Source organism: Lonchura striata, chromosome 12, assembly GCF_050655825.1.
Source record: "Lonchura striata isolate lonStrDom1 chromosome 12, ASM5065582v1, whole genome shotgun sequence".
NCBI lineage: Eukaryota > Metazoa > Chordata > Aves > Passeriformes > Estrildidae > Lonchura > Lonchura striata.
Genome location: NC_140714.1, coordinates 17,415,304 through 17,441,849, shown reverse-complemented (window position 1 = coordinate 17,441,849; position 26,546 = coordinate 17,415,304). Strand labels below are relative to the sequence as shown.

Sequence of the window (26,546 nt, the reverse complement as noted above, 5' to 3'; positions counted from 1 at the left end):
TGGTGTCATATAAAGAACTCTTGACCTGCCCAAATAAAATATTTTCAAGTGAAAGATTAATGAGTCAGGGGTGTGAATACAACCTTTCTAAAGCATTTTTATCAAAACTATAAATTGCACAAACAGTTTAGCAAAAACATATTCAGACAGAGTAGAAAGCATTACTTACCTCATGTTGAATTGGTCAAGTTGAAGAATGAGGCACAATACTTAACACACAAGTCTAAAGAGGTTGAGAAGATATTTTAAATGAAATTACAGACTTCCTTAGAATCAATCCTGTTGGACTTATTTGGCAGCAGCCTGTCAGAGGATCATTCAGCAGCTTACACTGTCCTTGCTTTATGTTATGACCTGTAATTTTGGTTAGGCTTCAGTCTCCACCACCAAAAGTGGTATTCATGATACAAGGTGACCTGAAGGACACTCAGTAACATGAGCTGCCAAACACATGAAGGAATATGTACCTTTGCAAATACACCCCTAAATAATACTCAAAATGAGGCTAAGAAAACCAAGTGGACAGAATGTACTTCAAACACTGAATTTATTACAAAGGTGCATAGAGTTTATGCCATTTGGTTTGAATACTTATGTTTAACCTACAAACAACATAGAAAGCGAGGTTACAGTATGTAACAAAAGCAACAATGGTTATCTAGTAAATTCAATATTCTACTGTCTTTAATTTCACAAAACATTTCTGAAACAAAGGCACTTACAGAATTAAAAAAAAAGAATGAGATATATCACCATTTAAATTCTCAGCTCCCTCCCCACTCCCTAGAGCACTGTGGAGAACAATGGGACATGAAGGCAACAGCTACTGGGACTGACACATCAGCAGTGCTTAAACTGAAAACTTATGGATCATCTCCATCTTTTCTGTAACCATCCCATTCTCATCAGTATTTGAAAACAAGCTTCAACAAGGCTGCCAGGCAAGAGCCAAATAAAATTTGGTCCTACACCTCATTGTTAATGATGATTAATGCACTAACAGTAAGAAGTTAATCACAATCTGATTAATTGTGAGCTGGACCATTTTCTTTCAGTAAGTTTGGTAACTGAATTAGTACTGCTAAGGCAATTCCTTGTACATTAATGACTCATCTCTTCACTTGTATATAGTCATCATTCATACATACCCACTGATGGAAAGGTGTCAATTTTCAGGCTCCTTAACCCTACCCCTCATCTCCCACCACCACGCACAGAGCAGTGGCAATGCAGGACTATCTGTTTGTTCTGTACAGCCTCCACCCCAAAACCTTGTATTTGGGAAAGTCTGTTATTGCTGCCATTTTACTTTCCTCCCATCTCCTCAAGGATAATGGCTGAGCCATCCTGCCATGAAACTGCAGATTTCTCTCACAACCCAAACATGACACTGTGACTGCCATGAGCTGCTCCCTTTGTCACTCACACCAGGTGGGGGACAGGAAGAGCAGGACACAGTAATAACCTCAGGAAGCCCCACACTGGATGCTGTACCTGTGCTTTCCCTGGCCTGGCTCTACACAGGCTAACGAAGCTGCTGGAACAATCTCTGCCCTCTTTCTCCATGAATAAACACCAGGGGTAGGATCTGTAGAACAGGATTTATTTCTGCAGTTACTCAGTGCTCTCCCACAGAAACATTCCAGATTTCTAAGGCAATACTTCCTCCTCCATACAGGAGACACCATCCTTTTTTTTTGTTTCATCCCATGTAACATCTGACAGTTTAATGAAGCTTTGCCCAATTCCTCAGCTGACAAGGCAGGAAAGAGGAGGAACACACAGACACAGGATACATGGATACATGCCCTGTAAGTGCCTCTTGGCACCATATCATGCTACTAACTTCAACACTCAGAAATGTGTTAACAGAGGGGCACAGGCTGTCATGAACCCCAGTGTAAAAACTTTCAGCAATGTTCTTCTGAAATGCCCTGAAAACTTTCTTAAGAAAAGAATTGGAATAGTTAAGAAATAGACTCAAAAAATGAGGAAAAGGAACAAGGCTGCCTTTGAGAGCAGCAATTTCCATCTACTCTGTGAGGTAAAACAATGCACCAAATGATAATATACCCCAAATGTAGAATCACAGGACAAATGGCTCAATGGCCTCTCTAAAAAATATAATCAGTATAAAAGATATGTTAAAATGCTTTCACCAATTATGTCACAGTGATACATGCAAATAACTACATAGTTCTATGAGGATTAACAACAAATTGCATTTCAATGTTGGAAAAGACAGAATTGTTGAGGACAGTGAGAAACCCCCCACCTTATTTGTTTGAGCAATGAAAGATTCATAAAGCCTAAAGCCCCAGCAGCATTAACAGTCATGAGGATGTCTCAAGATGTTTCATGACTGAAAGCATTACCTTCTTAAAAATATATTACCTGGCTGTGACCAAATCCTTTCTTTGCCTGATTTCTCATTTTCTGCTCAGCTTTATGGGAATGTTGAAGACAAAAGGGAGGTTTAATGCCCACTGTGGCCCCTCACTCTGCACATTGTTACTCCAGTGCAGACTGGATTTCTAAAGGTCTGCAATTCTTAGGTTCCTGCCACCTATAGCTCCCACTAGAGACAGTGGAAAAACCCTGAGCATTTGAAAACCTCAATTTTCTGCTGACATCCCATCCCTCTTGTAAAAGAATTCCTTCTCTGTGATGAGGCAGGAATGAATGCTGCCAAGGTACCTCTGCTTAACATGTGATTAAGAGGCTGATTTTAATTCCAAACTCATCAACAACAGATGGCTGAAGTAAGCTTGTCCAATACTACCTGAACAAGAAATACTCATCCAATAATTTTTATGAATAATTTTCAGGGTTTCAGCTTTTGATCTATTTGGTCCTTTAAGTGGCAGCAAGTCTGTTGATTTCTAGCTATAACACCTTATGGAGGCACAGTTTATAAACCTTAAAATTGGGATAGAAAACAAGGAAATAACAAACTCATGCTATTTAGAACTAATTAAACATGGTTTACTATCCCTTACCAAAGGTAAATATGTTGCAAAACAGGAGAATTCCCTTTTGAATGATAAATGAAATGTATTAAATGGTAGCTTACCTAACAATAGTAGCTTCAAAACAGGCAGAACTTACATAACATGTATCAGGTAGTTTCTTAGAGGTTAAGTTTTTACATTTTAATACTGTGCAAAAGATTGCTACAGCTTTGGGTATTTGACAATATTCGTATTAGACCATTCCTCTCAAAATTATTGTACAGAAAATGGCATTGTGGTTCTGTATTTCTGAAATACTTTCTTCCCGCTTCTCTCATTGTATCTAGAGCAAAATCTCTTTTTTTATTTGCTTGAGGTATAAATTAACTTCTGCAAGAAAAATACTCCTTCCTTGGAGCATTAAAAAAAAGAAGATACTGAATTGATTTTCACTCTACTTAAACAAAAGATGGTTGTCTTCCAGAAAAATATAGTATAGGTACATAGTGTAAACAGAACAAAATTATATTTTGTATGCAGAAGCACAGCAGAAGAGCTTTTCAATAGGTGGGCTTCTGAGGATCCACGTAAGCAGGGTTGTAAGGGGGCTGGGTGGGGTAAGGGGCTCCAGCACCAGCTGCAAAAGCAAAACACAAGAAAAAACAAATTTGTAAAATGTACAAATTTTATATAAAATGGCAAGATCTGTTTTGAGCACACAGTTAAGATGTTTAACTTAGCCAGAATCTTAATTGGACTTGAAAACAGCTTGTGGTCACTCATAAGACATCTGCATTTCAGAAGAGCAAGAACAAAAACTTTTGTTCTTGTTGCCTTTGGGGCTTTTTTGATGCTGAGTGTACATGAGCAGCCTTTAGGGGAGAATCTAGTCTGAAAAAAAGGAACAAATCTGGCTCCAAAAAAGTCAGTGGAAGTAAGGGGTGCACATACAAGAGTATATACCTGAAAGTGTGCTGAGAAAAAAAAATACTGGTAAAAGTACTAGAGAAATCATCTTAGGATTCCTGCAGGGAAAATGTTTTCCTGTGAAGTGTCAAAAAATTAATTAAGGAAGTAAAATAATAGGGAAAAAATATCCCACTACTACTGAGCACATGAAAGAGTTTGACTTCTATACCAGATGTGCATCCCTTGGAATAGATCCTTATTTTCTACTGTTCTGAGAAATGCTGCTCTCAAGTGGCATCTCCATTTTCAGCTCTGTCCAACAGCACAAGTTTGTTCAAGTAGCACCTGATCAGATCCCTTGAAAGTGCAAGTGTAGTTATCTTCTGCTGATCTTGTAAAGTGAGTGGGTTTAGCTCCTGTGTGGCAGAGCAGGTATTCTCTCCTGGCATGTGACCTAATTAACAGCCTGCTCCTTGGTTAACAGGAAAGAACTCTCACTGTGAGGCATTTTCAACTGCCAACATGGAAAGTGCTTTAGGATGTTCCCAGAAAAAAAAAAAAAAACAAACAAAAAAACCCAAAACAAAACAACTGTTTTAAAACTAAGAAACGAGCGAGCAAAAGTGAAATGACTAATTTATTGTCTCCCTCATATGAAAAAGATGAAGCCAAAGCACTTTGGCATAATCCTGTAAAACCCACAGTTTCTTTGGCATTTATAACAGAAAAAATAGTCAACAGTCCTGCCAAGTCAGTGTTTTCACATGTGGGGCTGGTTTGCACATTAGTAATGTAAAATTTCTAACTGTTTGCAAATCTTTCACACCATGAAAAGCCATTTTATATTAAAGTTGTCCTAGAAGTTACTTTCTAAGAGCATTATCTACTAGTCAGGACTATACTTTGTTACTTAAAAGGATGACCAGTGAGGTTTGTAAGAGAACTTGAAAATCGTACAGATAAAAGCCTAGTTTTGGCCCCTCTGAGCAGTCTGGAGCCAATTGTTCAGAGAACAGCTATTACTAGCAAAAGTGGGAATTAGTCATTGCAACAATAAGGCTGCATGAAAACAATGCTGTGAAAGAAGGAAAGCTGAAACAAAAATGATTCTGATAATTCTACCTGCAAGTTGTCAAGAGACTTCTCCTTCCAATCCCTTTGTCATGGGCAGGGACACCTTCCATGAGACCAGGGTGTTCAGAGCTCCACCCAAACTGACCCTGGACACTTCTAGAGATGTGTCCATAGCTTCTCTGGCCAACTTGTGCCAGGGCCTCACAAACCATACATTAAACAATTTATTTTTTCCTAATAACTAATCTAAATTTGCTGTCCTTTAGTTTAAATCCATTCCCCCTTGTCCTGTCACTACATGCTCTTATAGAATAGAGCTCACAGATATTAGATTAGAAAGGGAACGGGGAAACAACCAACTCATGTATACATATATATGTATGTTAATTGACTTTGATTTTAATATTAAATGTCAGCTGAATTAGTAAAGCATTCTACTGGATCTGCTGACAGTCCCACACATTGCCAAACCTTGCCAGTACAGCTCCAGCTCACACCTCCTCTGGCAATGCTTAACACAGTGATAGGGAAATTTCCACCAGAGTGAATAGCAGCATCCACCACAACCTGAGTTTTACATAATTTGTTTACATTTGCATTAACATAACCACAGAAAATAATAAATGCAAATAACATAAGATTTTCTCCAGAGCAGCTGTCTCTTTAGCTGTTTAGGAGATGAAGAAGCACTTGGTGCTGCCTTACCTGCCACAGTTTCATGGTAAGCTGGGGGTCCTGCTGGCTGCATGGGGTAAGGGGGAGGGTACTGAGCAGGGTACGGAGCCGCTGGCATCCCCGGCTGGGGCTGCACAGCCACGGGCTGGTAGCCTTGGTATGGACCTGCTGGGTAGCTGGGTGGCACTGCTGGTTGCTGGGGATAGGCAGAGTGAACCACTGTCGTGGTGGCAGTGGTGGTCACCACAGCTACAAGCAAGGAAAAGGAACGTGGTTAATGCTGGTGGTCCCTAAACAAAAACCCCAAATGACTCCCAGACTCCCCCACATGGTGGGATGGAAGAGAACTTTTAAATGCTCAGAAAATATTCTAAAACATCCCTCTGCAACTTCACATTCCGAAGTGGCTTAAATGCTTATTTTTAGTATTTAGGTATTGCAACTTCTGAGCAGAGTATTTTCACCTCTTATAGAAACACAATTTTACATGAGGAATTAAAAAAAATCCTCTTCAAAGATGTGAAAAAGAAAATAAACTTAGAGCTACTTACGCCGTGGTCTTCGACATGCTTTGTACAAACAGCAACAGGAACAGGTGAGGCACAGAATAATAGTAATGACAATTACTGCAAAAACAGTAACTCCAATGGCAGTAATGGCTCCAAAACTGCAAGACAGAGACCACCAGCATTGGTAAGAGTCATTCCCTAACCAAACCTGCGGCAAACACATTGCTCTACCTCCAATCTCTCAGTATTTATTGGACTAAAAAAACAACTGTGCAAGGCAATGCTGCAGGTGGTCAGGTCTGCTAAGCCAGGGGAAGCTGAACCACCCCTGACAAGGGGTCTTTGGTCCCACTCATTTTAGTCTGTGACTATTGTTCTTTTAGGGTGAACACACAGGTTCAGAGCATGCCCAAAATGAAGCAGCCCATCTGTCAGGGTGACAGCATTCTTCCACATTCCCTAAGACTTCCCAGTCCCAAACTCAAAACAATCATTCTTGGCAGGTTCCTTGGCCACTGTAAACAGGTATTTTAGAATCCATGTTTCGCACAGTTAGGAAGAACTGAAATCATGACTTTTCTGCAACAGCAAGTATGCCAGGCTAGATTATGGGATATAGAAACACTGCCTAAAACTCCCAAATTTATTATGGGAAGACCAGAGATTACAACAGCTTTGACTTCTGTAATGAGCACCAAATGATGGAGGCAAAAAAACAGTTACTTCTCGAAGCTTTACAAGTTCTATTTACCACCCAGGGAAGAAAAAGTATCAGAGCAAAGCCAGTGACAATTCCCTTTAAAGTGCTAATTGAAATTATCTGTTTCCTACTGTCTGAAATCAATAAAGCCCATCTTTCATGGAAGCCAGTCTCCAGCACTCTTATTTCTTAGAAAACACACCATGCATCAGTTTTAGTAACAATTGCAGGAAATCAGTTTTAAAGAACAACAAGCTCTAAAATAATGACCAGAGAGCCAGTTTCACATCCATCCTGTTTTTGTTTGTTGGTAGAGATTTTGGCTACAGAGTTCTCTTTGGTTTTTTTCCCCTGCTCAGTTTCCTGTTAACAGCTTTAAACAACAACAAAAAAAAAAATCTCCACAGCATCCAGCAATTTTCACTTCGCTACCAAACACCCACCAAATGTGAAAATTGCATTTGAGTATCAGTGACACTGGAAGGTAAAATCACTGACAAAAAGAATTGCAAAATGCTTTATCCCTAGCCCAGATTTAAAAGACCTCACCTCAGTGTCCTCTAGAGCAACTTAACCCTTAGTAAGCTGAGCACTGATAAATAAAAAAGGATAAATTTAAAATGCATTCTTTCCCCTTCAATGAGGGTGCATCAGTTTTATTTTGTTTCTGCAAAAGCTAGAAGAAAAAGCTTGAATCAAATCTCTTTCAAAACAACGATTTTATGAAACTGTAGCTGTATCTGACTTGAGCACTGATTTTGTGAAGCACTAAATACAGCACTATGGATACAGCCATGAAGTACTGAATGGGATACAGGAAGCAGGAACTGCTGCAACCTCCTGAACTCACAGGAACCATGTCAGAAACACTGCCAGGAAAATAAATGGATTACTGCAGCACAACCACAGGATGTAAAGGTGAAAATAATGTGTTGAAGAATACATGCATGTTTTGCCCCATTTATTTGCACAGAACATTTTTGAGATGCTAACCTAAACACACACTTCTAAACACCCAGCTTTTAAGTGGCCTCTAATCTTCATGAACACTAGCTTCACTTCAGCACAGTAAGTTCACAGCCAGCTCATCATCATCCAAAAAATCCCATTTCTTTCAAGCCTGGTGTAAAAAGCAAAATACAAATCTGATTTCAAGAGAAGAGAGAGAACTGCACTCAATTCATACACTGAATTATGATCCTGATTCCAGTGTTCTCAACAAACAGCAAGAATACCTGTGACAAACTAACACCTTCAGAAACTGCAGGACAAAAAATGTAAACTGCAATTTCTGATACTTTCTGTGGAGCTTTTTTCCTTCCTCTTGTTTCCACTTCTGGACCAACCCTGAAAGAGCTCTCTCACTAGGGAAGCTGACATTCCTTCCATTATACACAGTCACTCTCCAGCAATAGTAGTAGAGACAAAGTAAAGAAGTCTTCTAGGTACTTCCTCGGGTTTTTACCCCAGTAAAGGAAAAACACCTTTTTTGTAGTGAACTATGCTAAAGAAAGAAATTCTTGTGTCAAGGAAAGAAATTAGGACTGACAAAGACAACTAAAATTCTTCATTTGTACAGACAACAAACTTCATAGAACTTTAGCAAAGGCTGGGCAGAATCAAAGATACCACAAAAACTGAGATAAAGTGGAGAAATATTTACTTATCATAAATTACCAAGCGCAGCAGGAAACTGGTACAGCCCCCTTATCTTTCACAACTAAATTAATTTCTGATATGAGAAAACAGCACAAGCCCATCTGCAGCCAAGCTGATGGCCATCAACAGATAAAAACACCAACCATGGCCTCCATTTGTTTATTTTTAATAAAGTTTTCTGCTCAATGGAGCAGGTATCTCCTATTTGCTACCTCTAATAAGGAACGCAACAAAAGCAACGCTAAAAAACCAACACACCATGTCCTCATCTTCACCAAGTTGTTAGAGACGCCCTGTGCACTTGCATCACTTGTGTCCTTGGCAAAATGACACAACCACGACACAAGGACATTTTGCACCCATCTTTTGAAGAGTTAAATGGAGACACATGTTTGAAGTGCAGGTGTGTCAAGTATATAGGTTAGAGTTCTGTGTTTGTGTGTGCAAACACTGTGATCCACTCCTACCCACTGAAACACTGTCTGACTGCTGCAGACCAAAATTACAAGCTTTCAGAGACAATCCCGCAAGTAAAATAACAGAGAGGAGTTGGCTCTTCTCACAGTTCTTTAAGGAGTGTAACAACTGATTACTGCCGGGCATTTTTATCACCTACTTCACAGCAGGTAATTTTCCTGCCAGTGCTTGGGCTCTTGCAGGTTAATGTTTTAGAACAGCACAAAGCAGGGAGACAGTTACAGCAAAAACAGTAAGTCCTGTGAACTTGTAATTCATGTAATCAACACTCTCTTTCAACACTGGAGTTCTTCAAAAATAAATTGTTTTCTAAGTATTTTTGTTGACAATCAAAACTATCAATACTCTTTCAGAATTTCTGCATGGTCAGTCACTACCTTTCTGTAAAAATGTCTTTTTTACTTGCCCAAGGAGTACTGACTGAGCACTTCTTGAGAATTTAAGTGATATCCCACTACTGAAAAAGTTGCAGGAAGGCTTCCACTAAGGGATGATAGTCAAGTGAAGTCAGAATGGTGCTCAACATACATTACTCAGTGAATCTTCTAACTTTCAGGAGACAACACATTCCAGGCACTGTATCAAGACTCTTCCAGTGTGCGCTCTTCTTACACAAAAATTGCTTAATTTGATTGCTTTCACCTGATGAATCTGCCTAGAGGGCTTTAAAATACTTGGGAAAAGCCATATTCACATTAAATGATAATTTAATTACCCTTAGCATTGTACATAAATGAAAAAGAACAAACATGAGGGATTGCTGCTTACAGATTCTTCCCCTGAATGGTTAACCATGAGAAAACAAAAGCCAACCAAAACCAAAAGCACACCTGACCCCTGGATTCTGCAAACAAACGTCTGAGTGCAGAAATCAGGGTGGCCACAGCACCAGCTCAGAGTGCTCGGCTGGCGTCAGTCACAATTCAGGTTTCCAGACTCCCACGTTATATATATACCATAGTCTAAATAAAGCACAGTTATAAACAGCTTGAGCTCATTCACTGACATTTCCTGCTTCTCTCTCTTCACAGAAAAGTGAACTTTTACCAATGATTTCATAAAAAACAAAATCAAAATCAAACCTAACCGAAGTTTAACTGCAGCAGTGACAAACTACAACTTCTCAGCAAATGTAAGGGAAAGCAAATATGGAGAGATTTACTCCATTTAGTAAAAATGGAGAGATAATGTCCTGCCCTTTCCTACCACCTCCTCTCTCCTGCCTTGCCCTACCTCCACTTCCACCCCTATCCTCTCACCCTTGGAAAGCACTGAAGTGTATGTGTAATGAGAATGTCTCACAGACTCACCTTTAAAGCTGTCTAATTATTCAAAATATTTATCACCTCACATAAAGGGAATTACTTGCCTATTTTACCCCTTTCAGGATTGAATTCAATGGACATCTTAAAACTTGAGAACCAAGGCCAGGATATAAATAATAATATTTGTAGAAGTTAATTCTCAAGGCAGTTGTTCATATTAGAGATGTTGATTTTGAACAGTCAAATGGAAAAAAAATGTAGAATTTATTTAAAGCATTTTCAAATAGCAAAGTTTCGATTCCAACAATGTATTTTAAACTCTTAATAAACTCACTTAAGTCAGTAACACTTTGTAAGCTGATACAAAGGAAGTTTTCACATATCTGTGCCTTCATGTGAGTAGGACACACTAGAAATTTTGTCTTAAAACAGAAAAAAGTCTCCAAATGAACAATGAGACCACCTAGTTACGAAAAATTCGTTTAAGCAGCCCTTTTATTGTGCAAGTTTTAATCTATTCCAAGATTTGTTCTATGCTTTGAGAAACACATTGACAAGGCTCTTTTCAAAAGCACTGCTGCTTATAAAAACAAACATTTACAATTAATGAGTTATAGCTGTAACACAGGGTGGTCTGGAAAGACTTCAAAAGATAATTCAGGCCATTCCTAAAAGTAAAATTAAAAATTGAGTATATGCATGTCATTCCTTACTGCTCCAGAAAAGGATCCATTTCCCAGAAACATGATGGAATGGTAAACATCCAAGTTTGCCCTGACTCAGGTGTAGGGCATGACCAAACAAGTCCCCAGAGAGAGATGCTTAACGAACATTTCAGTCACAACCATACAATGCCACATACTGCCTGTGAAGTTTAGCGGGAAAATAATCCTTTTTCTTAAAAAAAAAAAAAAAAAGCAATATTAATTCCCAAGAGCCTTTCAGAAGGATTAGGTTTTACAACTTTACTAGAAACACAGTTACTCAGTTTAATGTTTTAGCATAAAAATTCAAAACATAAGGACCACTTTCCTAAAGAGTAAATGAAAAAATTTCCTATTACTCGGAAAGCAAACTCACAGGAAAGCATTAGCCTGATTTTAACACTTGCAAGAGGGACCAGCCTAATTTAGCACAGCCAGGAGCTTCAGCACAAGCAGACAATCAGAATATACAGCACAGTTAAGCTTTCTAGTCCAGGTGCAATCACATTAATTGCTGGTGCAGCCTTGGCCACCTCCCCAGAACAGGATCTCTACATGATCAGGAAGTTTCTAAGTGGTTCTTGTGGTAGGCAACAGGCAGCCTAAGACTCAGACTGAGCAACATGGCTTCAACTTCGCAAAATCTTAGTTGCTTCATCAGACTGGCATGTTTGAGTAACTGCAAAGTCATTTTAGAGCTCTGCAATGCAGCGAAGTGTGGATTGAGATTGTGCTATCTGGTGTTTCAGACAAATGTAAACTCAATTAGCACTTCAGAGTGTCTCTCTGGGGTTCTGCCCACCTACAGTCCCTTAATTAATATCTCATGTAGTGTGAAAAGGGTTTCACTTTATTTTGACTAACCCCTCAGAGCAGCAGCAGCTCAAGCTATCATTAATTGCAAACTACTCTAGCAGGAACACATATTAAATAAAAACCCCTAAAACTCAGCACTACTTTCCATAACTCTTTCTGGGTACTCCCAAAAGGAGAGTTTGCAACAGGAGCCCCAGCAAAACAACCGCTTTGTTTACCTGCAGTACCAACAGCCCTGAGCTGCATCCCCCAGAACCCACAGCTGAGCACAGCCCAGGGACCCAGCCCTGGCCTGAGAAACGAGCTAAAATAATGCCATGGGAAGCAAGAAACTCCACAACTGCCAGAGTGCTATAGAAAAAGAAAAGGCAAGAGTCTTATGGGAGGAAGTTTCCTAAATATGTGCTGAATGGAGCCTTTAGCTGTTTGTTCAAATAGGAATCTGATGTGGATTACTTTAAGCCCAAAATAATAAACTTCAATTTTATACACAAAGACCTACTGGAAATAAAGGTAACTACTGTTTTTTAATATTACATTTACATTTTTTAAATTATATTTTTTTAAAAAATAACATGTTTAGCACAACATGTTCTTAAGCAGCCTTTATGAGAAAGTGGCAGGGAGGCAGCTTCCTGGAGTTTGTGGTCATACTCAGACATCTGACACCCTGATCCAACAGGTTATTATGGAATATGTATACAAGCATCTCTTCTTGGTCCTTAAAGAGTGCACTTGTACTAAATATGTCTATTTATATAAATATCTTTGTAATACATACTAAAAATACAATTTTCTGGTGAAGTTTGCCAGGAAATCTATTATTGTACACTTTGTAGAAAACAGAGTTATTGCTATAAGTAACTGATACATTAAAATATGCACATAAGGGGAAAAGCCAAGGCTGCATTCAGAGGGACTGAAGTCTTTCATCACTGTGCAAGAATTAACACTTCAGCTTCATGCAGGCCCCCAGATAATTTTCAGTCCACTGGACCCTCAGCATACAAACTGTCCTTAAACACAACTAAAGGCATTTGCTTCTGTAATTGGTAAATAAATTTTAAATGTTCCTTTAGTGGCAAAAAGATAATGTCGAATGATGACAGATATTTAAGGCAAACAACATGAGTTAGTTCCCTTCCTACCACCCACTTCAAGGACACAGGATGTTCCCCCCACACCCAAATTCAAATTTGGCAATGGGAAGGATTTTTCTTAGATGGTTAACTGAATTAACAGAACAAGTTTAACTGAAAAAAACCCAAACGAAACAAAAAAACAACTAAGTGCTACAAAAAAATTTCAATAAACTTCAAATACACAAAAATTGCAATATTATTAATTTGCTACTGCCAATATCATACTAATTCTAGAAGCAGATTTAAGCAACTAATTGGAAACCAACTTGGCCAAAGAGTTAAAGTATTATTTTTTTCTTGGCAAATTGAAACCTGATGTATGAATTGCCAAACACACTGGAACTGCAGTAAAAGGAAGTTTGGACTAGGTTACACCCACCTGCTTTGCCTGCCTTATAACCCAGCTTTTACAGGAAACACACCTTTTTCTTTACCCACATTACTCATGCATCATCCCATATATAAAATTTCCAAACACTGTGTTCAGACAGAAGCCATGTTTAAATTACATAAATTAATTATCCTGTACTACTATGAACTGACTGCCCCACATTCCCCTTCTCTTCTGGAATATTACTCATCCAGCACAAGGATCAAGGAAAATTTAACACTGTACAAACAAGAACAGACCACTGCAGCAGAGGTCACATCTGGCCAACCACTACCTCTTCTAAATGGAATTGATTATTAATGAGATCTTCACCAAAAGAGTCACAAAAGTGACTTTGATGACTAATGCATTTCACATCCTAAAAAAAACAAAAAAAAAAAACAAAAAAAAAAAACAAAAAAAAAAAAAAAAGTGGTTTTTAAGTTTACCTCTCAGTGGAATTGTGGAATTGAGACCCAGAGATCATAAATAAAAACAGAGGTGTATCACATCAAAAATGAATGGTATAAAATGTTTTGGAAACAAATATTTTGTCAAAAGGCCAATCTCTACACAATTGGTAATTTCCTGAAATTTAACTAATTTGTCCATTTCACAGAAGATCCTACAGCTGCAGTTTTAAAAGGCCGGCCAATTTGAGGGTATTCTCCTCCCATAATACATCTACAAACACAATCTGTGGCAAATATATCCAGCTACATCTCAGGCCATGGCTTTTTCATGGCAGTATACAAAAAAGCAGAGCTGGAGCTACCTTTGGAACTCACATGCTCAAATTTTTACAGATCCTAACAAATAGCCATAATGATCTTTTAAACACGTTTTTAAAGAATTCTCTGTTTCTTGAGCTATAAGATCCCTTTCTGAGGGCTACTCTGCCTGAAACCTCTCTCCAGAGTCAGCTTGTATGTTAAAAATTTACTGTTTTCAGAGTTACGCAGAGGCACAGCAAAACTCACAGCTAGAGGGAACACTCTACCATGGCAGGTACCTACAAGTCAATGAAGCACATAGCCACAGGAAAATTAATTCCTGAACAAAATCCAAGTGATCAATCCTGCTGTGTGTTTGTATGCTCAGGTTGTCTGTTGCTGTCACACAGCCCTCTGTGGTGAGCAGGGCATGCTAACCCAGCCATGCCCATCTGCCTCATGTGCCAGGGCAGCATTTTTCAACCTCTCCTTCCTGCCTGGCTCCTGAGGAAATGAAACCTAAGTGCCTATAGCAGCAGAGACCACAACTCATAACTGTCTGCCACCTTCAAGCAGCTTTTTCGGCAAGAACACAGTGAAAACACAAAACCAAATGCAATGCAAGTTACCAGTGCTAATTGTGCAAGTTGATGTTTACTCTTCAGGCTAGTAAAAAGCCTAAAACATTTCTTTAAGTAGCTTCAAATCCAAGTCTCGATTGTTTCCAGGCAAAAAGCTTACATTCCTTGGTGAGATTAGCCTGTGCTTGAACATGAGCCTCACAGAATGGGCTGTATGCAGTTTAACCCATTTATTACAGGAAATATCAAGGACCAACACTGGAAAAGAAATCCTCTGCTCATTAAACAGAGACTGCTTACATTTCTAGAAGTTTTTTTTCCAATTTTCACAGAGTCCTCCCTCTGGAAACATTCCACACCCACCTGGACACATTCCCATGTAACTTGCTCCAGGTGACCCTGCCTTGGAGCGGGGGGCTGGACTAGATGATCTCCAGAGGCTCCTTCCAACCCTAACAATTCTGTAATTATCTTCATTATTTATTTTCTTACCACTGGCAACCTATTACAGATCCTGGAGTATCCAAAACACCAGAATATGTGAACTGGAGTCCCTGTTAATGATAGCAGAGCAGGAGAAACTGGGCACAGTTCAATATCACAGCATTTTTGACCTTGTCTGTGGAGAAAATATAGGCTTGAAAATATCTAAACCAGACAAAGAAAATCGGGATAACCATATCTTTCACTGTTAGAAATATGCTGGTTTTGCCAGGTTAGCCTGCAGCAGCCTGTTGCAGATGCCACATTTCAACCAGGCATGGATTTTCTCTGTATCACAAAAGGACAAGGAAGCCACAAGACAACACATGGCTCAAACCCCAAATGAGCACATCCCCATTCAACAAGGCTGGTCTGTCTCTGCCGGCCAAAACTTTCCAGGAGGATGGACATTCTGCCTCCCCTTCTCATAAGGAGGAATAGCTTTCCTCAAGCATTACTGTACCTGTTACACAATCTGCTGTAACTTACAGGCAGAAATTAATTCAGAAACAGAGCCAAATTAACTGTGTATGTGAAGTTTTGTTTCCAATTAGAAAAAGCCCAGTATCAGCTGCTCCAACTACATTATTTTCTTCTATAACTCTGATACAGATGTTCTGAATTGCTCCACCTCCTTAAACACTCAAATACTTCACAATTAGTTGAATTGTGGATATGAGTCATCTAATTTCCTTTTCCAGTAAGGATCACTATTGGAAAATTGGCATACCAAGGCTAAGTAATCATATTACCAATGAAAATAATAACAAGTTCTGTCCTGGTGAATCAGTGCTCTGCTTTTTGCACAGTTTCTTAAAATAAGAATACTACATATAGCAGAATGAAAAGGGGGAACCAACTAAATTAACCTTATTACTCACAATCCATCTTTGAAACCAGAGTAAAACATGGGAAAAGTCAGTAATCCAATTAAAATGGGGGGGAAAAATCCTGAAACACCTTCCAGTAGTAAACCTTTGCCACAACGCATTCACTAGCAGCAGAAATTGGAAAAATCACTTATGGTCAAGGAAAAATGGTGACAAATGTATCAAGTTCAGCAGTATGAAACCTATGCCTACACCCTGACTTAAAAGTTCCATGTGAACTTTAAGGACTGATCAACAAAGCAAAAGGCCTGAATCTGAGTTAACCTTGACTTTTATAATTTTCCTAGAATGCTTACATTTGCTTCCAAATGCAGCATTCTGGGAAGCAAAATGCTTTCAAGTACTTAGAAGTGCATTATTAACACACTCCAATGGAGTGCAATTTGTGTGTATGGACCTCTTGCAATGTGAAATACACTTAAAAGGATTGCCCAAAATGCACGCCTACCTCAACAGCATCTGGTACTCAATAGAAATGCAGGAAGACATTAATAGCAAAGGATGATACTAAAACGAAACCTAATGAAAACTGGTGCTTTGCTTGCACTTCTGCAGAAGGCCTACAATAAATGCAGCAAAAAGCAAAAGTACAAGCAAACTAGAAATTGTTCAGCTGGGCAAGACAACAAAGAATAAACAAACATTCCACCCGTAGCCCTTCCCTAACCCTGCCCCTTAGAATTAGGGTGTAATTGTGGCAGGACTTCCAAGCAGGGAGAAGAAACACCCAGACCAGAGTCCAGTGGCAAATCCACAGGTAGTTTGTGTCTTGCCCTCAGAAAGGGGAAGTTCTCTTAAAAAGAGAGGATTTGTGAGCAGTGTGCCAGGGTGGTAATTCAACCTAGAAATCAGCCTGATTCAAGAATGGGGAACTAAACACTTTCTGACCCATAAAGCCAGGAAATCATCACCTCCTTCTCAAGGGCAGTGTCAAAGTAATATTTGCAACTCCTAAGAAAGAACAGGGCACTAAAGTTGCCCTTTCTGTTTCCTGACATGTTACAAACTGTTCAAAGAGAATGCTTATCTTACTGGAGATACAAAGAAATATTCTAACTGAATCAGTCTTTCTCTCCACACAGTGAAGAATTAAACTAACATAGTCATCAAGAAATAAGGCAAAACCTGCCTTTTAAAAGAAATTGGCACCGAGAGAGAGGGTGGAGTATACCTTGCAGGCAAGGAAGCAGGGCAACTCTTCTAGAAGGAATTCAGCTTTCTACTTGGTTAAAAAAGCATAGAAACCTCAACATACACAACACAAAACCCCGGGCACTGTATGTAACTAAACAAAAACCTACTTGGTGTCCCACTGGCTGCAGTCACAGACTGTGTCATTCACTACAATTCCCAGTATTGAAACACCCAGTATTGAAATAGGACAGCTCAGTCATAAGTAATTTTGGAAAGTCCTGAGATGTGGTTTTCCTCCAGTCATATCCAGGTGGCTTTTCAAGGACAGTATTCCTGTGAGTAATTACCACCTTTCTAATAAAATTGCCTAACAAGAAAGTAAGTTTGATGTCAAGTCTAGGCCGTTGCACAACACTTTTTTTAAAGCTGCAATGTAATTGAAAAGGAAAGGAGAAGTCACCTATCTTCTCAAGCTGAGACATTCATGGTTCTCTTTTTAAATATTCCACAGCTGAAAACAAAGATAATTAAAACAATTTAACTGCTCCTTCCTAAATGTTTTTTTTCTGCCATTTACAAAGAGGAAGCCCTGACTTCAAGATAAGGCTCATGCTTGCTGTACCGGAACCACACATCTGAAGACAGAAGATCACCCTACCTGAGAAGGGGCATCCCTCCTCCAAAACATTTGTTACATTAAATCCTCCTCCTTGTCGAAGAGACCTCGCCAAAAGAGACCACGGCTCCAAGACATCCAGGTACCCCATTCACACCACCATGCCAGTGCCTATTGCCTTTAGCGCGGCTCCTTCCTCCCCCGCAGGTAAAGATGTGCCTGGACTTACACAGCTCGGGGGCTCCGCCGGCCCCGACCCCCGCCCGCCGCCCCCGCGGGCGATGCCGCTCGTACGGCCCCGCTCGCAGCCGGTACTGAACCCGCTCCGCCAGAGGTTCCGGGAAGGCCGGGCGGGTTCCCCCTGCAGCTGTCGGGTTCCCCCTGCAGCTGTCGGGTCCTGTCCGAGCCCCCCCGAGCCCCGCCGCGCTTACCCCATGCTCGCCGCCGCCGCTCACCCCGCGCCCGCCGCCCGGCCCCGCGCACGTCACGGCGCCCGCACCGCCCCTTAAAGGGGAGCCCCAGCGCCGCCGCCGCGCTCCCGATCGCCCAAACCCACGCAGAGACAGACATCCATCAGCCAGAGCTGCGCCAGCTCGGGCGGCCCCAGCACAGGAAGGATGCGGAAGTGTTGGAGCGAGTCCAGGGAAAGCCATGATGTCGATAGGAGGGCTGGAGCACCTTCCCTAAGGAGACAGGCTGGCACAGCTGGGGCTGTTCAGCCTGGAGAAGAGAAGGTTGTGTGGACACCTCCCAGCACCCTCCAGTGTCTGAAGGAGCTGCAGGGAACCGGAGAGGGGCTCTTTGTCAGGAACTAGAGTGACAGGACAGGGAGTAATGGATACAAATTGAAAGAGGGGAAATTTAAGTTGGCTATTAGGAAGAAAGTTTTTTACTGTGAAGGTGGTGATGCACTAGAACAGGCTGCCAACAGAACTGCTATCCTGACAGTGTTCAAGGCCAGGTTGAATGGGCCTTCAGTAAGTGGGACATGTGTCCTTGGACACGGCAGGGGGAGGCTGGGAATAGATCATCCTTAACGTCCATTCCAACCCTGTAACATTCTGTGATTAATCCCTGCCCTCTCTTCATCACCTTTTGCACTGTGAAAAACTGGCACATTTTTTTACAGCAGGACTCCTGTCATCACCAATATAGGCTTAAAGGAATTCACTTCTTCCCAAGTTTGAAACAGATGGAGAAACATTGATAGAAACTAACTGCAAAAGATGCTAGAACACCAAGGAGATACTTCAAACAAAAGCAGATTTTCTTCCAGAGCCACTATGGATTCTCTGAGACTACAAAGCACAGAGAAATGGCCATAAACTAAAACAGAGGATGTCCTACCTCATCATGAGGAAGAACTTCTTTATGTTAAGAATGGCAGAGTACTGGAAAAGGCTGCCCAGAGAGTGCATGGAGTCTCCCGTCTTGAGACATTCAAGGCACACCTGGACACATTCCTATGTTACCTGCTCCAGCTGACCCTGCCTCCAGAGGTCCTCTGGATCTCCAGAGACCCTTCCAACCCCAGCTGTTCTGTGATTCTGTGCCAATGCTTCAACCTCCTATTCAGCAGGGAGGATGCAGATTATTATATAAAGAGACTGTTATGGTCTAAATAGCAATATCCAGCTTCTTCCTCATGTCTCTCCTTCTTTCAACACACACAATTTTGAGTGCTCCACATTCTTAACACACAAATTAGTATTTCTATTTTTGTATTCTAGCAGCACAGAATCATGGAATTATTTAGGCTGGGAAAGATCCTTAAGATCACTGAGTCCAACTGTTAATCCAGCACTGCCAGGTCTACACATCCTGATTACACAATGAAGAATCTCTACACAAATCCCATTTTAAAAGCTTGCATGGCTTACCTGAGGCCAGAAAAGCCGAAATCATCGGGATCCTCAAAAATATCCGTGTCGGAGATCCTGTAACAAGTGAATTAATCTCAAAAAATTTGAATTTATCATTTATTCAAGTTACCTAGCTAAGTTTCAAGTGCTTATGAAAGGTAATGTACACTAAAATGAGAAATTCTTTTTGTTGCCTGTGGTGCTAAATGTATGGATTTGACAATAGCCTGACAGCACTCTCCCAAGGCAGTTTTGCAAAATCCAAAACCAAACAGACCATACATAGATTTGGAGCAGCTGTAGATAAATGCATTTACTGCATTATCCCCAAGTAACTAGACAGTGATTAACAACAAAAATCAACAAATACAGCATTTTACTAAGCTCACCTTCACCATTAACTAAGCTTAGTTTTACTCAGATATGCTCTGACACAGGCATCCCTGCTTTGGGGAGGAGAGAGGAGCAAGCACAGCAATTTGTCCACCAAGTGGGGCCATATTCTCATCCTCCACGTGGAGAAAACAAAGCACCAGTTTTCTGAGGGTTTCTGTTACCTTCAAACTGAACCAAAGGCAGAAAAGAAGTGTGACATTTCAGTGTCACTCCCTCCTCCACCTGGGTAAGGATCTCTGACAGTCTTTGCTCCCACACTACTACTGCACATCGTCATGGCCTCCAAGGAACAGATCTGTATGTTGAACAAGTCCTCTTATGCCTGGGTAAAGGGGAGTGAGTGATGCTTGCTTTCCCTGCAGGAATGTGGGTGCTCTTCTGTGCTTCACAGAGACAACATCAAGCTCAGGCCAGTGTTTCACCCCAGACATCCTTCAGTGTTAAGCCCTGCCTGAGCCAGATGCAAGATAAGCAAGTGGTTCAGCTAAGTTTGTGCTCAACCAGCCTCATTCATTCTCCACAGCAAACCTGGCAATTTGCCACATTATCCACTCTGTCACTACAGTAATAACTCCACAATAGCTGGTTTTAGTGTGTCCTCTCTGCTCCTTTGGGATGCCTTTCTCCATGTGGAGCAGGTACCAGTGGTACCTGTCTGGTGTCCTTGAGCATCCTAAAGTGTGAAGTTAAGCTTTCAATGACAAGGACTTTCCACATGATATAGTGATACTGACAATGACCATCATTTTAACAAACATCAAAGCATATTGTATCAGGCCTTGAAGCCCTCCCACAAAGGTAAAAAAAAGCATATTAAAGCTTCATCCCAACCAGTTGGTGGATGTGAGTTTCCTCATTTCCTCGGTGATCTTCTTTACAGCTTCCAGAGGGTCTTCTGCATCAGAAGATCTTCAGAAAAATTAAACAGAGTGTAAGTATTTGAAAATTATCAAGAAGACACATATCAGTTCATGTATTAATTTATCCATCTCATTATTCCCTTTCTACAGGTAAGTAACAAGCATTAATGTTGATCCCTGACAAATCTGATACAGATCTAAAAGAGAAAGGTCCTTTAGGAAGATTTAACCATTCAACAGCGTGTTTTTGTCATTTGATGACAGAATTGTAATGTGTTGTATACATTCAGTTTGCCCCATAACTTACATTAAGCTGATTGCACTGGAATTTTTGTTCATCAAATTTTAGGAATACATTAGAGAAGCAGTATCGATCCAGACAAGATCCACAGCAGAAATCAGGACAGGATTCTGCAAGTTGTACTTTGCCAAAACAACCAGTATATGCCTGACAATCCTCACCCAGAACTGAGAAGAGTTACAATATAATCACGCAAAGTCTTTCTTCTCATCCCAATCAGACCACCTAAGTTAACATTCAAATATGCTGAAAGTACTTGGGTCAGGTCTTACAAACCAAGTATTTCCTTTTGTGTACAGCAAGGGCAAATACTTCTTACACACAGATTATCTCATCTTCATCAAGCACCTCTGTAAGCACTAAACTGCATGAAAATATGAGATGCTGGTGTTACTTTCTTCACTATATCTGATAGTAGCTACCAAATTACTGTAAAAACTCAAAAAGCAACATGAATTGCCAAAACGGTTAAAAATACCAAAAGGCCCTAAAATCAGTTAGAATAAAATGTTACACTTTCCTAGAGATTTGACTTGATGAAAAAGATACAACACCACAGCATTCACTGCAGGTTGGGATTTCCGAGAGACTTGGTTATTTGTACCTGCTGCTTTGTTTACTTCAAAGAAAATCCTAATCCTGATCATCCATTGCACAAAACAGAGATGTCATACAACAGAATCTTAGAACTAAAATCAGTCCAGTAGCATTCCCACTGCAAGCATCACCTGGTGCAGCTCCAGTAGCAATCAATAGGGATGTTCATGTACCAGAATGGCTCCCTTAGGGAATATCCCACACCTGTCAGAACTGCATTCCTTAAGAGACTGGCTTTTTTCTCTCTTTGCCCTTCCAAGCCAGTGTAACTGCACCATCAGCATCACATATTAAAAGCTTTTAACTGCCACAAAAAATACTTCTCAAAGCTTAAGCAAAAATCATTTCCCAAAAAGGACATCACTTAATTTTTTAGTGACAAATGCTGCAGCTGGTTTCTATTTATCATTTTCCTTCCTATCAAAGCATAGCCTGATATCTTGCTCCTAAACCACACTCCATCCAAAAAAACTCAAAATCCTTCAGAAGTAGGTGTTAAGAGAAAGCAAACAAAAAGAGGCAAAGACAATATTTAAATTGACTTCAACATCTGAAAATTCAGTCTTCACTCCATGGCATCAAAAAATACCTGAATACTGTTGCCTGGAATAAAACACAAACCTTTTCCAAACAGTGATGATAATATAAATGCAAGTCTTAAACTGACAGCCTTAATGGTGAACAATATGGTGATATGCACACACAATACAGTATTTCTGTATTTTTATAAGGTTGATCAGTATACCTATCAAATATTGTCCAGTTAGAAGAGCAGCTGATTAGGTCATTTCTCCCTGGGTTCTGCCCCATTGGAGCTGCCCCCAATTCTTTTTTATCCTACACTTTACTGTGTACTGTGTCTATGATATAAGCTGCAAAACAAAGTGTCCTTGCTAGGCTAAAGGCAAGACTAAACAGAATTTCAAGAATGTATTAGTAAGGGTTTGGTAAACTATGAAGGAGGACAGGAAAAGTACTAGAAGTTAGAACTTTGTATCAACAGCCTACAATGTTGCAAATACATGAAAAATATATAAAAATATAAAAATATTTAGGTATCACAGCCAACTATAAAAAGAAAAACAAAAATCTTCTAAGAGTTTAAACATGGAGGGTCATTAAACAGAAAGCGAAAGGAACTTCTGTACCCACAGCACAGTACATTTTACAGCTTTACATATGCTTATACATGGTCGATCAAAATTTTCTTCTGCAGACACCTAATGCCACCTGATTCCTCCCTCCTTCCTCTATCCTTAACAAGGAAATGACAGGTAGCTAAAAATAACAGCTGTTATATGTAATAAAGATAATTTGCACCGGTAGTGATATGTATGCAATATTTGATATTATTAAGAAGATGTACAAGTCGGCACTGGGGATTGTCCCACATATGTGGAAAATGGCTCCCAATAAAACCTCATTTACAAGTTAATACATGTAGCCTGTCTGGAGATGGGTCGTTTCTCAAGGTGATCCAGGAGCTCCCAGCTATGATAGTCTCGGCAATGACCCAAGATTGGAATCACTGGAACCATCCAGGGGGATACATCTTAATACTATGTTCCCACAACTCCATCAGGAGTGCCCATCGCTCCTGGACACTGGATTGTTCAGCTCAACACATTAAAAAAGAGACTTTATGAATATATGGGACTTTGAATGGAAAGAAAAGGCTGACTGCTGAAATTCCGGCCTCAAGCAAATCAATCCCTATAAGAAGCACTCGTACTGGGAGGGTGGTGTGTGGCATAGGAGACCCTCTGCTGGAGCAGTCAAACCTGTGTCTCACCCAGCACCAAGCCCAGACTCGGCACTGTCCTCTTCTTTGTGGCTGGCTCAGATAGAATTCGACTGCTATAATAAAATTGTTTTTTCATTTTTAATTTGGCTGGGTCAATTTTTACCCATAACACAACTCCAAAATACTTTGTGAAATTACACAGCAAGGCAACCAACAAAATTCCTCCCTTTATCTCACAATTGTACTACTGCAGCACAATAAAATAGCAAGGCAAACCAAAGGTCTAGGCCAGTTCTTAGGTGGCTGAGCTGAGCGACCAAGGGCCGAGCACACTAAAGAATAATTTGGTGCCTCTACTTTGTTCCTCTCTTCTTCCATCCCCTGTGGCATCCATGAGACTCTTCCTCAACTCCAGCTCATCGACTGATCATCTGATGGCACTTTTTTCCCCAGCTGGTCTTCTGATGGTTTAATTATTTGAATCACCTGAGAACAGGTACAGTCCGAACCCAACACAATCCAGTTAGACGGGTTCCTCCTATCCTGGAGGGCATCAGCGTGGTAATTTCACACCATCAGTACCACACAAAACCTTTAAAGGCTGACCAAATTCCATCTCAAGAGCAGAGCTGCCAAACTCTCCCCACCCAGTCCCCAATCACTGCAATAAATACCAACTTCCACCCCTATTTATTCAAGAGCAACTTGCATACAGTTACAGCTATAGCACCTGCGCAGTGAGTCAGCTTAAAGAATCCTTTTTCTAGTGCTCATACCTTGAAGTACTTACAGATAAAACTCTGACTACATCAGCCACACTGATTTCAGCTCAGCCCCCCAACAAACTGGGATCCTGGATTACTCTGACCAAGTCAATGTCTTCTTGTGTATCACAAGCAACTTTTCTGCACAGATTTGTGCAGAATTTGATCTCTCTGATCAAGTGATACCACTGATATATAAAATACAAAGAGTGCTTCTCCTTCTCTGAGACCTCACCAGCTAAGTTCTATGATCACATCTGCTCTTTCTAACAAAGCTGGGGAAGACCACATGGTCCATCCTCTAAGCACAACAAAATAGCAACAGATTGGGCTGCTGAAAAAAAAATTATCAATAATAGAATTTTATGTATGAACTCAGTCATCAAACAAGCTTACATAAGTATGTTGTTTATGTGATATCACCACTTAACACCTCAGAGTGCTTCTATTATCTTCCAGTAAAATGGTAGAATGTACTGTATTGGGGGTGAAAAAGTGAAGGTTTTTGACTGGATGCTTCAAGAATAACCCGCAGCCACTTTAGTACATCATTGCAATACCTTAGTTACCAACAGGCCCTATCATCAGATGGGGTCTCGCAGCCCCTGCTGGCCGACACCACGGCTCAGCACAAACCCACCGAACTTCAGCAAAACTTTTCCCTCAGCGAACCCAACTCCGCCCCAAAACAGCTGTGCCTGTGCGGGCACTTCCCGCCGCCGCCGGGACCGCGTGTCCCCGGCGCCACGGCTCCTCAGCCCCAAACACCACGGCTCCCGTGTCCCAAACACCACGGCTCCCGTGTCCCAAACACCACGGCTCCTCAGCCCCAAACACCACGGCTCCTCAGCCCCAAACACCACGGCTCCCGTGTCCCAAACACCACGGCTCCTCAGCCCCAAACGCCACGGCTCCCGTGTCCCAAACGCCACGGCTCCTCAGCCCCCAACGCCACGGCTCCCGTGTCCCAAACACCACGGCTCCCGAGCCCCCCAACACCACGGCTCCTCAGCCCCCAACACCACGGCTCCTCAGCCCCCAACGCCACAGCTCCCGTGTCCCAAACACCACGGCTCCCGTGTCCCCCAACACCACGGCTCCTCAGCCCCCAGCACCACGGCTCCCCGTGTCCCAAACACCACGGCTCCCGTGCCCCCGGCACCACGGCTCCTCAGCCCCCAACACCACGGCTCCTCAGCCCCCAACACCACGGCTCCTCAGCCCCCAACGCCACAGCTCCCGTGTCCCAAACACCACGGCTCCCGTGCCCCCGGCACCACGGCTCCTCAGCCCCCAACACCACGGCTCCTCAGCCCCCAACACCACGGCTCCTCAGCCCCCAACACCACGGCTCCTCAGCCCCCAGCACCACGGCTCCTCAGCCCCCAACACCACGGCTCCCGCGTCCCCCAACACCACGGCTCCCGTGTCCCCAACACCACGCGTTCCTCAGCCCCCGCCCCGGCACAGGCGGCAGAGCTGAGAGTGCTGAGCTCACAGCCTGGGGCTCCCCACGCCGGGAGCTTCGACCGGGCCTCCCCGGGGGATGTGATCTCGGCCTCCGAAAGCCACGCCGGAGCCCCCCGCTCCCGCACCTTCCCGCGCTCACCGGCCGCCGGCAGCAGGAGGAGGCGGAGGAGGCCGAGGCCGAGCCCACCCCCACACAGCGCTGGAGGGCGGCCGCGCCCCGGGCGCGCAGGGAGGGGGCGGCCCGCGGGACGCGGCAGGGGCAGCGGGCGGGACGGGGCGGGCCCGGCACGGGACAGCGCTGAGGCGGCCCCCGACCCCCGGTCTCAGTTCCCCATTCCGCGCTTCCCGATCTCTGTTCTCCGTTCCTCCGGCTGCGGCTCCTGTTCCCCGACGCTGTTGCTTGACGGTTTCTTTCTCCCTGAGGGAACACCTCATCGCAATATCACTGAATAATTTAGGTTGGAAAAGTCCTCTGAAGATCATCGACTCCAACCTGTGACTGATCACCACCATGACAACAAATGCCACATCCAGGCTTGCCAAAGTGCTTGTTCCGTGAATGAATCGCTTCTGTCAGCATCTAGCTAATGCAGTTATGTCATGCCCTAGCCTTGGAAGGCCAAGCAAAATACAGAAAGGCTGGTGAGAAAATCCCAAGTACCAGAGTTTGGCTTGGAAGGTGACTGGTAAAAGAGGATCACTGGGAACACTCTAAAGGCAGGAGCTGAAGGAAGCAGTCACTCCCAGCAGCGTCACACACCTCCTATTGTCGGACTTCTGGGAAGTTCAGGTTTCTATCCTGATCCTGAGTTGCATTTCAGACCTCAATTCTTCAAGGCTGGATTTCAAATTCCTTTTCCCTATTCTGGTTGTACCTGAGCCAT

The 26,546-nt window shown here is 42.0% G+C and overlaps 1 protein-coding gene across 1 annotated transcript; it reads right to left on the bottom strand.

Moving 5' to 3' along the window:
* Nucleotides 1-530: 530 nt before the first annotated feature.
* On the bottom strand, nucleotides 531-26,546 carry SHISA5 (shisa family member 5). The gene is made up of 7 exons (XM_085590188.1): nucleotides 26,538-26,546; nucleotides 25,788-26,080; nucleotides 20,758-20,835; nucleotides 19,549-19,605; nucleotides 6,161-6,276; nucleotides 5,640-5,858; nucleotides 531-3,588 (listed from the first exon to the last, which is right to left on the bottom strand). Exons 1-7 carry the CDS (start codon nucleotides 26,544-26,546, stop codon nucleotides 3,512-3,514), a joined length of 849 nt encoding a protein of 282 aa, XP_085446314.1. The 3' UTR covers nucleotides 531-3,511.

Bases quoted from the DNA above. Each gene is read 5' to 3' on its own strand.
- SHISA5 (XM_085590188.1), bottom strand. The intron at 6,277-19,548 runs GTAAGCCATGCA...TCTGTCTTGCAG, and splicing joins TTCGGCTTTTCTGGCCTCAG to TTTTGGAGCCATTACTGCCA. The intron at 3,589-5,639 runs GTAAGGCAGCAC...TTGCTTTTGCAG, and splicing joins TTACCATGAAACTGTGGCAG to CTGGTGCTGGAGCCCCTTAC.